The 12,974-nt window shown below is 36.2% G+C and overlaps 1 protein-coding gene across 12 annotated transcripts in view; it reads right to left on the bottom strand.

The window, feature by feature from the left end:
• LOC122568366 overlaps positions 1–12,974 on the bottom strand; it is a 133,689-nt gene that overhangs the window by 3,996 nt on the left and 116,719 nt on the right. For 8 of the 12 annotated variants that reach the window (XM_043728025.1, XM_043728020.1, XM_043728017.1 and 5 more), the window contains 9 exons: positions 10,262–10,325; positions 6,157–6,252; positions 3,954–4,054; positions 3,746–3,877; positions 3,493–3,666; positions 1,146–3,029; positions 760–898; positions 550–672; positions 78–467 (listed from right to left, as the gene is read on the bottom strand). In XM_043728025.1, coding sequence (XP_043583960.1) covers positions 78–467; positions 550–672; positions 760–898; positions 1,146–3,029; positions 3,493–3,666; positions 3,746–3,877; positions 3,954–4,054; positions 6,157–6,252; positions 10,262–10,325 — 3,103 coding nt within the window. Of the gene's footprint in view, positions 1–31; positions 468–549; positions 673–759; positions 899–1,145; positions 3,030–3,492; positions 3,667–3,745; positions 3,878–3,953; positions 4,055–6,156; positions 6,253–10,261; positions 10,326–12,974 lie in introns of those variants that run through there. The other 4 variants (XM_043728024.1, XM_043728026.1, XM_043728028.1 and 1 more) reach the window with 4 other exon arrangements.

The following is a 12,974-nucleotide window of genomic DNA, read 5'->3' as shown; positions in this document are numbered from 1 at the left end:
GTAAAAATATTAGTGGAGAACGCAATGGTACCGGCTTGTGTTTAACGACATCCTCCTTTATCTATGATTGTACCGACCAGCATGAGTAATGGCCACCATCTCTATGGGCAAGGAACCTCTTCGTTTGACGATCGGTTCAGGAATCGAGTCCTTTTTTCCTAGTTCCCTCTTCCATTTAAGCCATGTGCCATTATCGTTTCCATCTGTGGATCCTCCAGAGAACATTTCTGGTCCTCCGGAACTCCTTCTCCTCAATACCTTTTTCCGATTACGAGGCTTACCATTTATGCTACTCCTATTGAACATATCACGGCGTAATTCGGATATGTCTGCTGGCACTGAACCTCGCCGCGGTGACGGCATGCCAGGGCCGGTACTATCGATTATTCTTGTTATTCCGTTATTGTTGCTACTTCCGGTATTGTTATTATTATTGTTATTATTTATTGGGAGATTTTCTCGTTCATCTAGAAACATGCAGCTAGTAGTAACAAACTTCAAGCAAAAACTTGTTAATTACAATTTTAATTATATAGCGTATATACATACTTGTTAAAGACAAGATATTGCCAAGAAGATTTCCAAGAGCAGTTTCTTGCGGGAGACTTGCTCTTCGAGGTCCTGCAACATTACCCTCTCGAGGTCCTAAGGCTAATCTATTAAAGCCACCACCTGAAAATACAACAAATATTATTATAATATTAGCCATGCTTTATTGATTTTATGGAGATTTAGTACGATTATTTGTTGTTCTCTTACCCTGTTGTCTAGTAATGTCATTTGGTACAGAACCACGCCTGGAACTATGATCAACCCTGGTTGGTATAGCTGGTGCCGTAATGTCATCCAATCTAGACATGAGGCCAACTGGAGCAGAGCCACGTCGTCTGGTCCATGACTAAATAATGATCGACAACATACTTTAATTTGAACTGGTACTTATTCAAGATGAAATAGAAATTAAAATATTGCAGTAAATATAACTATAATTTCTGTGCTGCCATTTCTAAGTTACACAATTATTTCTCTATAACTCATTATTATATTAACTACTCAAATTTATCAATTATTATTTTTAAACAAATTAATTGTTCAAAAAGTTTGGAAGCTGTATATTGGGAATTGAATATATTACGGAACTTTACCTGACTTCCCTTTCTAGACAGACTAATTCCTTTTGTATCTTCTATCGCTCGCGGATCAACGTTCTCTTTCATCTGCATATCCATACTTAGTTTGGCTACCTTTGAATTTCGTTCTTTCATAGGATCCGGATCCCGTTTGTTACCGATGGAAACAATCTCGTTATTCGTATCTGCTCTTCGCGAGTCGCTACCACTGTCGCTCGACGAAGACACGCTCTGAACAAGGGGCGGCGAGTCTGGCGGGCTACCAATAAAGAACACTTTATGTGTGCTAAGTTCGGAGGATACTGGTATCGCGGTAAATCGTCTACCACTGGTATCAGTCGTTATTGTCTTAGTTTCTGGCACAGGAGTTGAGTATCTTCGTAATTCGGAGTTGGTGCACTTTGGTTTCGCAGTAACGGTTATCGAACCATACTGTTCAGATTTATTTAATATTGTAGTCCGTTGCTCCTCGCTTATCGACTTTTCACTTTCTAATATCGTCTTCGAGACGAAGATAGTACCTGGCTTAGATTCTTCCTCGATGCTGTGACCATCCTTGTCGGTACGTGAACCGGCTAAAGACGCGTAGAAGACATGCGTGGAATCTGTTCCTTGAGCAGAAGTTGGTCGTTTGTATCGATTTTTTAAGCTGATATCTTCTATACGGATCGTTTGAACCGAATGACGACGTGGATATTCGATAGTTGGTACGGGTTCTGTTTTCTGTCTAAATGTTTCTGGAATCGCGGAACCTCGTCTCTTATTTAACATATTTACTTCTTTCGACATTGCAACGTTATTGGTATCCATTTCCTTTGACGGGGGAGTACCGCAGCGGCCATCCGAGCACGATTTCTCTTTCACCGAGCACGAGGAAGAAGCCGAACTGTCTGCCTCTAGTAAGATCTGTGAATAACATTGCGACATCTCCGCGGTCGTGGACAAGTACCTTGTTCTGACATACGGTTGTAGTGGAGGGAAGGTCTGTTGTCTCGTCAGTTGTTTCGTCTGTGTATTTGGCTTTTCCACATCCGATTGTAATACCGTGCTTAATCTCGAGGCTTCAGTGCTATTCGTGATACTGGCTATGCTGGTTTCTGGCAGAAGACTTTCAGCACTGACCGGTCTTTCGCCTGTATTACTGGCACTCGGGGAAAGTTCGGGTATACTGGTCTTGGACGATAATAAAGACATCGAGCTTGGATCTAAAAGACTCTGGTCATCTAATTTCCATAAAAGATTCCTCGATTTACTTTGTTCGGTCGGTAGACTCTCACGCCTAACGTTACTTCGTGGAAGAAGAGTCATAGGTTGCGTGATACTTAATGGTACGGAATGGCGTCTTCCAACGCGTTCCAGACCAACTCGCGCTGGCAGACTCTGCATCTTAGAGGATTGAACGTACGCAGCTGGTATCAGCAAATCGATACTTGCTGTATCCTCTTCCGCACCTGGATCTCCCACAGAGCTGACGGCGTCTTCCACCTCCTCGAGTTCCGAGATTTCCGTTTCCGTATCCTTCGCTGTTTCTTGCAGAATTAAAGCTTCCCATTTCTTCTGATTTGTACGCAGGTGTTCCATTAACGATACACTGAGACCATCGCCCAGGAAACGATGCCATTCCTCGTATAGAGGCGTCACCACGAATTTAAAGAATCCAGCCTGTATCTTTGGTATGCTAGTGGTATGCCGATCACATAATGGCGTCACCGGAAGGTTTAGACGACGTTCGTAATCACCTTGGCGAAAGAATTCTTCGCATACTTTGTGCGACCACTTCTGCGAGATGTCCCAAGGCCTGCACGGGTTCGATATGTCGGCGCATTTCAGGGCTATTTGCAGGATGAAATGCCGATCATCTGCGCGTCTCATTTCCAGCAGGTTATCGTCCAAGTAATGCTGCAAACATATGGCAGAAGAACGATGAAATATGATAAAAAGAAGATATTAAATTGACATGAAAACGATAGAAGAAATAGAGTCCGCTCCTCTTCCTTTGCTTTCACGCAATTTTCTTTCCTAGCGCGTATTTATATTTATAGATAAAATAGAGATCGCATAAAAATTCAATATCTTTAATGAATTTGATATCATCGTTTGGTTACTCGATTTTTAGTATATTGTTCATATGTTACGACGCGCGAACCGTTGTTTAATGAAAACTGCTGTACTGTCTGAAGAAACTGCTTCCATCAATTTCTCATATTTTCTCAGACGCAAACAGGTATTCATTAAAAATAAGCTAAATACATCTTCTTTGTAAAATCTCTTTTTTTCAAAGTATTTTTTGCATCAATAAATAGCTAACGTGTTAATATCGCCTGTAAGTTGACGAATGTTAACGAGGTTTTTCGCAGCTCACTTTGAATCGAATGAGAAACTCTTGTTGTCTGGTGATGTCCGTCGCTAAAATTAACGAACTGATGTGCCGCTGAAGTTCTGGCCTCACGTTGGCTGGCAGTTGATCGGAAACTCCGCTCTCCAGAAGACATCCTATCGCTGATCTCCAATGATGGTTCTCAAGAACCGACGTGTTCTGGAAAACCGTCAACGAACGTTTCTCACCAGTTCTACGCAACTGTGTATTAAACATACCGAAAATTGCGTCGACTTACTTGATAGAGAGCAGCCAAGTGATTGCTCGTGGCAACTAGGAACGGTTGATTGACGCCTGGATGATCCAGATCGTGCGTAACCGCGGCAATCAGCGACGCCATAATCTCCAAGTTGGTTAAGTGCGCCCTGATCTGTAAATTTACAACGTTGCACATCTTATTATGCTTCATCTTTTACAAGCCATAAAATCTTGACGTATATACTTACTTTTTCCTCTTGGAGGAAGCAGTGCATCGCCTGCGTCACATCGGTCGCGTGTATACTGTTGTGGTAAGGATTTGTGCTATGATAACCCTCCTCGATGAAGGCTGAATGGGAGAAGACGGAGTATGATTAAATTGTTTGCCATATGTTTTTTAGATCTTGCGTGGCTGTTTTAAATAAAAATTAGCTTAAACGATAGGAATCACCGTTTAAACGAATTACAAAGAATAAGAGTTGCTCACGCGAGTTTCTTCGCATCTAACGTGTTATGTGTATTGGAAACGTACAACTTTATCAATTTCGTTGTTTAAATGATGTAACGATGTAATAAAAGATACGAGCGAAAGGGTTCGATAAAATTTCTATTTTTCTGTAATTTAAACTATTTCGATCTCTTATTTAACAACTAGCTCTTGCCCGCGTGTTTGTTCGCGTGGATATACGGAATGATTTTTAAGCAGCTGAATTTTTATGAATGAAATACTAACAGTTAGGCGATTCTTCGTAGTAAAGAATATTAAATTATAAAAGGATTTGATCTCAAAACAAACATCACGTGAACAGTAATCATCGTTGCTTGACTTTTACCAAACATGGGAGCGCATACAATTCGGATGCCAGGCTATCTCTCATCTTCTAGGAAATGGATCGAGGTGAAATATAATCTATTGTCTTTCTCGGATACTAAGTTATAGAACAGAGAAAACCCCATGAAAATCCGTTCAGTAGTTTTTACGTGATACGAGACAAGCAAACAGGCAGACAAAAATTCCAAAAATTACCTTTTCTCCATTCCGTAGCTTATGATCTGTTCCTGGATGTTTGGGGTTTCATTTTCTTTTATTCAATGTGTAGACACAATCCTTCTACTGTTTCATTATATGTATATAAATGTTTTAATTTTCATAGAAAATGAGTTTTTAATAGAACGATAAAAGAGATAAAGAGTACTGAACGCGCAAACGAATTAAAGATGAAAGAGAAAAAAGGAGATGAGAAGAGAGATGAAAAAGCGACTGAATCGAATATGATAACGAGATATTAGTTCGTAATTAATTTACATCAAGAAATGCAAAGTACCGAATCGAAGATTACTTGGTAAATAAATTTTTGATAATAAATAAATTAATAAATAAAACAAGGGATCGAAAAAGTAACATAATTAAAAATGTCTCGGGGTTACGGCGAAGTTAGATCGCAGATTCTGCAAACATCGAAGAACATCAGGATGTAACAAAAATATCATTCTTAATATTCCACAACAATTTCCACGCGAGTTTTTACGCTTAATTAATTTTAACGATATAACTCCCCAACAATGAACGATTGCGCAACAGAAAACCACAAATTATTCCATCGAGTATTTTAGGTAAATCTCCTTGGGCTTTGTCTTGTAAATCCCCTAAAATACCTTCGAACAAATAATACGGTCGATCATCTCGATACTTTTTTCAATAATTATTATCCATCATCCTCTCTATCGAGAGAAACTGCAACAATTATCCTCGCGTAGCCAAGTTTGTTTTAGTCGACCGATTGCGGGCTTAAATATTCACGTAACCCCATCCAACCTCTCTTTTATACATGTCGCTACATAAATCCTGTTTGTATGGAAATTTTATACAGAATAAATAAATAATAAGCGTCGTGTACAGTCTATAAATACGAATACGTACGGCGCGTAAAGAGGGCTGTTTCTCTTCACGGGACTCTCCCCTTTTGAATATTTAATGGTGACGAATAACTTCCGACCTGTATTCCAGGCCCGACGATGACGTAAAAATTTCGTGCAGAAAGAGAGCAACGATCATTAATACGGAGGTATACGCGGCTTCTGCCCTTCGCGGAAACGCAGTATCGGAGAAACGGGCGCGATACAGTGGCTCGCGAAGGTATTCGAACAGTTACCATCGAGTTTTGTTTACGAATGTGCCATGCGTATTATACGAGTACGAAACTTGGCGATATTACGAACGAGTTTATAATTTCTAAATTAAATCGCGTCTTACGAAAATTCAAAAAGTGTCTGACTACGTTTTTAGCGCGGTGTATATCTATGTGCGTTTACGAGGTTTTCATTGAACACTTGTAAACGCGTTTTTCAAAATCGTGAAATATCACAAACTATTTTCCAAATAAAAATTATTTTTTCCATATCATCATAACGCGAGTTTTGGCGAAGTGATCGCTTTCGCTATTTACTTACCGAACAATTTCCACACGGTTACCACGTCCAGGTTGAAGTACTCCAGAAGTCCGTACCAGTGGAAAAGGTGGACGCATAGTACCGGAAGCGAACGTCCTGAAAATCAAACGCAACGTGATACGACAGGAATGGTATCTAAGTTGTAAGTCGAGCTACCGTGTCGTCGAGTTAAAACCTCATGGACATTAAATAACAGTAAACCGAAACTACTTTAAAGCAGAAAAATTTCAAATGATGAAAGGAAGATAGATAAAACGAGGAGAGAGGAAGGAATAAAGAAGACAATTAACAACGTTTGCACGGATGCGATTCGCATTTCTAATAGTTTTTACTCTTTAGTATTATTTGTATCAAATTTTCATAAATTTAATTAATATCGCGAAGACACTATAAACGATTAAAGTTTTATTTGAAAAAAAAGGAAAACATATTTCATATGCATTCAAGCTGGTAATAATTAACAACAAAGTCGGTTAACACGTCGACTGTCACGCGAATTTTATATATTTTACCCTGGGAGCCACGATAGATTATACGCGACACTATGACATTTACATTTTGCAAAATATTATGTTGTATTTCATGCATTTTTTTCTAACGATATTATCCAAATCGTTTACATTGTTGAAAATTTGTTAGTCTATGAAATTTGTCTTGTTTTAATCTACTGAGAATCAACGTTGGTTTAATACAACATTTCATTTTCAATTTTCCCAATCAATTTACATTCTCCAGTTCTGTTTCCTGACACTGTGGCTATGGAAAGGAAATTCCAAGGATTCGTTTAATATTTCTTTTACGTCACTATTTCTTCCATCTAGATTCTACAATTTTATGAAATTGAAAATTGACGGAAATGGAAGTGCAGTAGAACCCCCCTTATCCGAACACCTATTATCCGAATATCCGAACGCTCTATCATCCGAACACGATATTTCCTAGTAACGGATGCCTCTTTCCGTTTCAAATATGTACATACGTATTTCATTCGTATACAATAGTGTTCACATACGAAACATAGTGATCACACACAATGTATTCTTTTCTCTATTCGAGAATGAATTCGAGAGTGAAAAATTCGGATGAACTTTGATTTGAAGAATTCAGTATGGAACTAATAGCGTTTTAACTATGAAAACAAAATACCACATAATTGAAAAGCTCGAAAACGATGTAACTGTAACAGAATTAGCAGAAATACACGGTGCTGGGAAAGCCACGATCGCAGATCGCATTAAAATTCATATTAAAAAGCAAAAAGATGATATCGAGCATTATCTAAAGCACGTGGATTCTTCGGTAAATGCAACAGCGGAAAAACTTTCGAAATATACCGACTGAAATGATTTTAGATAAAGATAAAGCGATAAAGACGATTAATAACGACGATTTTAAACAAATGGGAAGAACGAACGAAAGAGCGTTAATTGGAATGGTGCTTTCTCACGTCGAGTCATTCGTAGTATTCGGAAAAAGGCTTCGATGGTTCAAAGTAGAAAAACAATCTAACTTTATGCGGTTACTTACGTTGAAAGAATCGCGTGATTTAGCAGGCAAAAAGATACCAGATCCATATTTAAAGAAATTGCCAATCGACGTTAATCTGTATTTGAACAAATGAAATTTTACGTCAGAAACGTGATTGTTCTGTTCTTCGAAAATTCCATTGTTCCAACAGTTTTGTCTCTCTGTTACTTCGGATAAGGGAAGCTCCACTGTATTTATCACGTTGTGATAAATTATCGATTTGGTCCTTAATCAGTTTGTCGTTCTAAAAAATTTCATAACGTCTACCGATGACCACCGAGCGTGTTAATTAATAACTGCACCGGATTTAAACAGGGCCAATCGAAAATGTTCTCGCTTTCTCATAAATATCACGGTTTCTCAGTTCGCTCCGGCTCGTGCCAAATAAATCAAGCTGCGCGTGAATATTGGATCGCGATGGATCGCGAGGATTCCCGTGGATCCTGCAGGTTGGAAAAGCGAAATACTCTTATTTCAAGCGGGAACCGCGCTTTTTTTTCGACACCACGCGTTCCGCTGCTCTTTGCACGCTCACACGCGGTTTTGACGTTGAATGATAAATCGGGTCGGAGTTACGTTAAAAGCGACGCTTCTTTCTAGGAATTTCTTTTCTGGTTTTTTTTTTTTTGATATTTTCAAAGATTCTTTTTCACACATGACGGTGAATATCGAGATGCTGGTGCATGTTCCGTTGCAAAATCCAATTTTTAGAAAGCGTGCATCGATGGTGAATTATGTATCTGCTGCTGTTTATTGCAGCTTTTTCGCTGCTTGAAGGTTTTATGGTGCTTTCTTTGTATTACAGAAAATTCCTAAATTTATCGCTCTATAGTGGCCTATAAATTTATAAAATTGCCTTTTTCTCTATGTTATTGCTGCTGTTTCCTTTTTACATTATACCATCGATATTTCGTTAACAAATACAGTTTTATCCAATTTTCTTTGTATATCAAACCGTATATATCCGTAAATCGTTAATTTCTTTCGAATAATAAAATTATTGTTTTTATTTCGTGCTAAGTTCGTGCTAGATGTATATAATATTTTTCCCAAAAATTGTGAAATCTTTTTACAGGACGATTGCACTTGAGTATCTTGTTAACATTTTATTTACCAAGATTTAGCTTGAAGGAATATACCGAGGTAGAAACAAAATGCACGAAAACATTGTAATAGGCATAAGCTTCGGTATAATGAACGAATAGAATACAATACGATATAACGTTAAAAATTTATTTAAATTTGTATAATTTTTGTAATAGCTTTTAAAAATAATTGAATTATTTACATTTCCTGAATGACGAAGTTTGTATTCTACTGTATGGCGCCAACGTGTAGTGAAATTATTTTCTCACGGATATCTTTCGTTTAGATTTGGTATCGTATTGTTGCTGTAAGGCATCTTCTCGTTTGAATTCATGCAACAGACAGAAACGACTTCTCGGAAGAAGTACTTTGTTTGTGAAAGACATATTGCAATATTAACAGGGCAGAAGTAAAACGCCGTACCAGCCAGTTTGCTTTATAAAATACATAATACAACGTTGAAGCTTTCAGTACGTGGATAACGTAAACATTCTCTCGTTGCGGGGCGTGGGTATTAATAAAACATTATACACAAAAATCCGTGAGAATCCCGCAACAACCCGATGGAACAAACAGCTTCGGTAGGTATTTAAATTACAGGATAAATAAAAAAATTGAGAATATCTTTCTCTGAACAACTAACTATTAAATCTTATTTTTACTAGACTAGCAACTGTAATGTGCATTTTACTTTGGTATTATCAAAGTGACATATAGTATTAAACATTTAATGAAATAGAATATAAAAAAATACTCAACATAGCAAATATAAATATAAAAAAGATAGATATAAATATTCACTGTATCATCGTAATCTATGTTATTTAAGTAAACAACTGTTAGTGTAATAAACGTTAGTGTAATACTCTTATATCTGATTTTTTGGCAATAGGAATATTCTCCATCCTTTTACCAAGTAATGCATATTAAATCTTGATCAGCTGAAATTGACTTGTATCAGCTTTTATTCGCATTGCAGACGAACATTAGGCTGCCTTAACTTTGCGATCGAGAACTTGGCAAACTTTGTTATAAATTATTCCAATAGTTAATAAACACTAATCGTGCAATCTTCATAACCGGGGAAAATATGCTTCTTGATCCACTGTTTGTTGAAAATAGCAGAAAAACGATTAAACCTTTATCAAAATATAAAAAATTTAACGGAGAGGATCGTTATTTATTTGTAATTAGATATTTCAAGCGAACAGATTGACTTGGTTTAAAAAATTCAATTAAAAGCATGCAATTCCTACAAAGCATGGAACGTATTAATGATTCAATTGATGCAATAAAACTTTCCGTTCGAACGTAAATATCCTCAACCAATTTACTCCATTCGATTATTAATTTAATCTTTTGAAAAATAGCTGCCTAACCTCGAGCTTTCGTCTATCGCTTTCAAATTTAACGTGTTCGCGATGTCGAGGTTCAACGAGCCACGAAACAAGCGAACTTCTTTTCTTTTTCTTCTTCTTCTTTAATTGCTTACCTCCCGTCACCGTTTCCAGCGTGAACGCATTAAATCGCCAGTTGCTAGCCTTCTGTAACACGCACTGCAACAAACCATCAAATATCGCATTAGGTCGACAGTGAAATAGACGACTGCCGCTAGAAAGGGTTGAAACGTGTTCCCGAGCACAATGTCACTGTAATGGAACAACCGTGTCCATTTCTCGAGAATATAATAAAATAAATCATTAAGGATCTGGAACGCGGCTCTGTTAATCGAACTCTCTCGTGTCGTTTCGTGAAATCATGTGCCTCGGAGCAATAGCAAGCTTCGATGAACGCGTAATAATACATACGTGGGTCAGTGATTCAAAGAGAGCTTTCAGTAAATTTCAAACGTTCTGTTATAGAAACTTTTGAACGTATCGAATACGAAAGTTTCACAGAATGCTTGCCACATGCTCCTTTGCGTTTGTTTCGTTTATTAGCGAACAGAATTAATAGCAAATTAAGGATATGACTAATAATTAAATTGATGTAATTACTGTTTAGTATTTTTATATATATATATCTATAGGTAATACTTAATTGTTTTGTGAATAATATTTTTTTGGCCGTATACAGGATATCTCAGTTACGCGAGGTTACCTAGATATCTGTCTTATTTACGATTGTATGAAAAAACTTCTCAGAGCGAAGCTAAACTATTTCAAGAAGCACGTGTAACGGTGGGAAGAATTTTTTCTCAAGTTCATTTTTTCTAGAAGATTTCAAGGTTATTGGTGTATTTTTAAATAATACCCTATAGTTTTCGACCTTGGGGAAAAAATTGCGCCCTGAAATAATTTAACTTTGTCCTGATAAGCTTCTCATTCAATCGTAAATAATATTTAGATGATCTAATTGAGACACTGTATATTTACAAATATATATTAATATTATGCTGCTAAGTCACGATTTAGATAGTATAATATTCAGTTTATTATTGAAGATGATCGTAGGAAAAAGAATTATATCGTGCGAAATTTCGTATCATAGTTAAACAAGCTACACAAGTTTGTAATGAACGATAACGACAAGGCTGATTGTTTGTAACAGAAATCATTCCTACATAAATGAAATTAATCTCTATCACTGAATTTTACAAAAAAAAAAAAAAAAAAATACAAACAGTAACGAACGACAAGTAAAATTTTACTTTTAGAACGATATGACCATCTGTATCTTTAAATAATAGAATTTAAGAACGTGTAAGCACATTTAATTGACATTAGATAATATATTATCTTAAAGTGAATGCGCGTGAATATTTTGCACACACTTCCTATAATGATATTGACGTTCAACTTTTTAAAATCGACGTGAATTTAAATTAATAACGAAAGTGTAAGGAGGTTCAAATGGATTTTAGATAGAAGGTCTTCATCTTTCACTTTAAAAGGGTGGAACAAATTGAAACTTGGATGGATATGCTGCTAAATGTACCCTTATGCCATTAAGCACAAGATGAAATATTGATCCTCCGAGTGTATGTGTGTGTGTGTATATATATATATAGAATGGGTCATGATTTTATTAAATTTATAAGTATAACAAAAGATTCGTTCAAATTTAGCTACACGTAGATTATTATTCGCCGTTTTTACAACTATCCTGATTAACAGATGAAATTAAAATGAAGGAAATCACACTTGAAATTTCAGCATGTTGAACATTAAGAAATTATGTATATGTGTTTTGTAAATTTTTTTAACAACTGTACAGGAATAATTCCTATTAAAGTGTAATCCCTTTTTTCAGTACAATGAAAAATTCATATTTCCTTTCATTAAAAAACATATTTCCAGCATTTCTAAAAAAGAAAAAATTGACATTATTATTTCTTCTCTGTGAACTAAAATTATCTTGCAATCACACATCTTCTTTCTTTATTTAGTTACAAACATGATTAAGTAAACTCGATCTTTTTTTATTCTTTAAAAAATTACGTTTTTCACATCGATGTTATTGTTCTTGCAATACAGCGATGTTTCCCTTTTTCTATGGAACATGAGAATCAATGAACGTGTAAATTCTAAGCAGAATCAATGACTTTCACCCAGCATCACGATCATTACTGACCAGCAATGTATTAGCATTTAACCGATTAAATTGCACAAAGGTTCTGATCATTCGACCGGTGTCATCGGTTTTCCGCTTCAATTACATAACAGTTTAAGTGTCTTAACTACTTCGGATTTTATCGATCCGATTAGCCGGACCGATTTCGTTCATTAATCAGTTTTTTTATTTCGATCTAATAAGTTGTACAAAATCAGTCGGAAAAAATGAAGCGTCGTGGATGTAATAGCAAATTACATGCATCTACTGATCTTTTTCCGCAATCATCTCGTTTATCTACTTTAATATCAACAACCTTCTATGTCGCTTTAGATCTTGTTTGTCCCATTGGATGTTTTTAGTTCATTAGTTTTTAATTCATATTCGCTAATTAAATTTTATTTAAGTACTTAGATATTACTTAGTAATTAAGTATTAACCATAACTAGTTTCAGTAATTACAATTACTAATTGAAGAGTGCTTGCAAAAAAACCCTGTAAGTGCTAAAAAACGAATTTTTCAGGAGGAAAAGAAAACTTAGGCATGATAATACATGATTAGCCCAAATTCATGAAAAAGAAAAGTGTATTTGTAGAAGAAAATTACGTTCGTGCTACCTGTTAGTTGTGAAAACGACTTAATGTTCCAATCA

The sequence above is a fragment of the Bombus pyrosoma genome, linkage group LG6 (genome assembly GCF_014825855.1).
Source record: "Bombus pyrosoma isolate SC7728 linkage group LG6, ASM1482585v1, whole genome shotgun sequence".
NCBI lineage: Eukaryota > Metazoa > Arthropoda > Insecta > Hymenoptera > Apidae > Bombus > Bombus pyrosoma.
The sequence above is the reverse complement of the archived record's forward strand: the minus strand, read 5'-3'. Positions and strand labels throughout refer to the sequence as shown.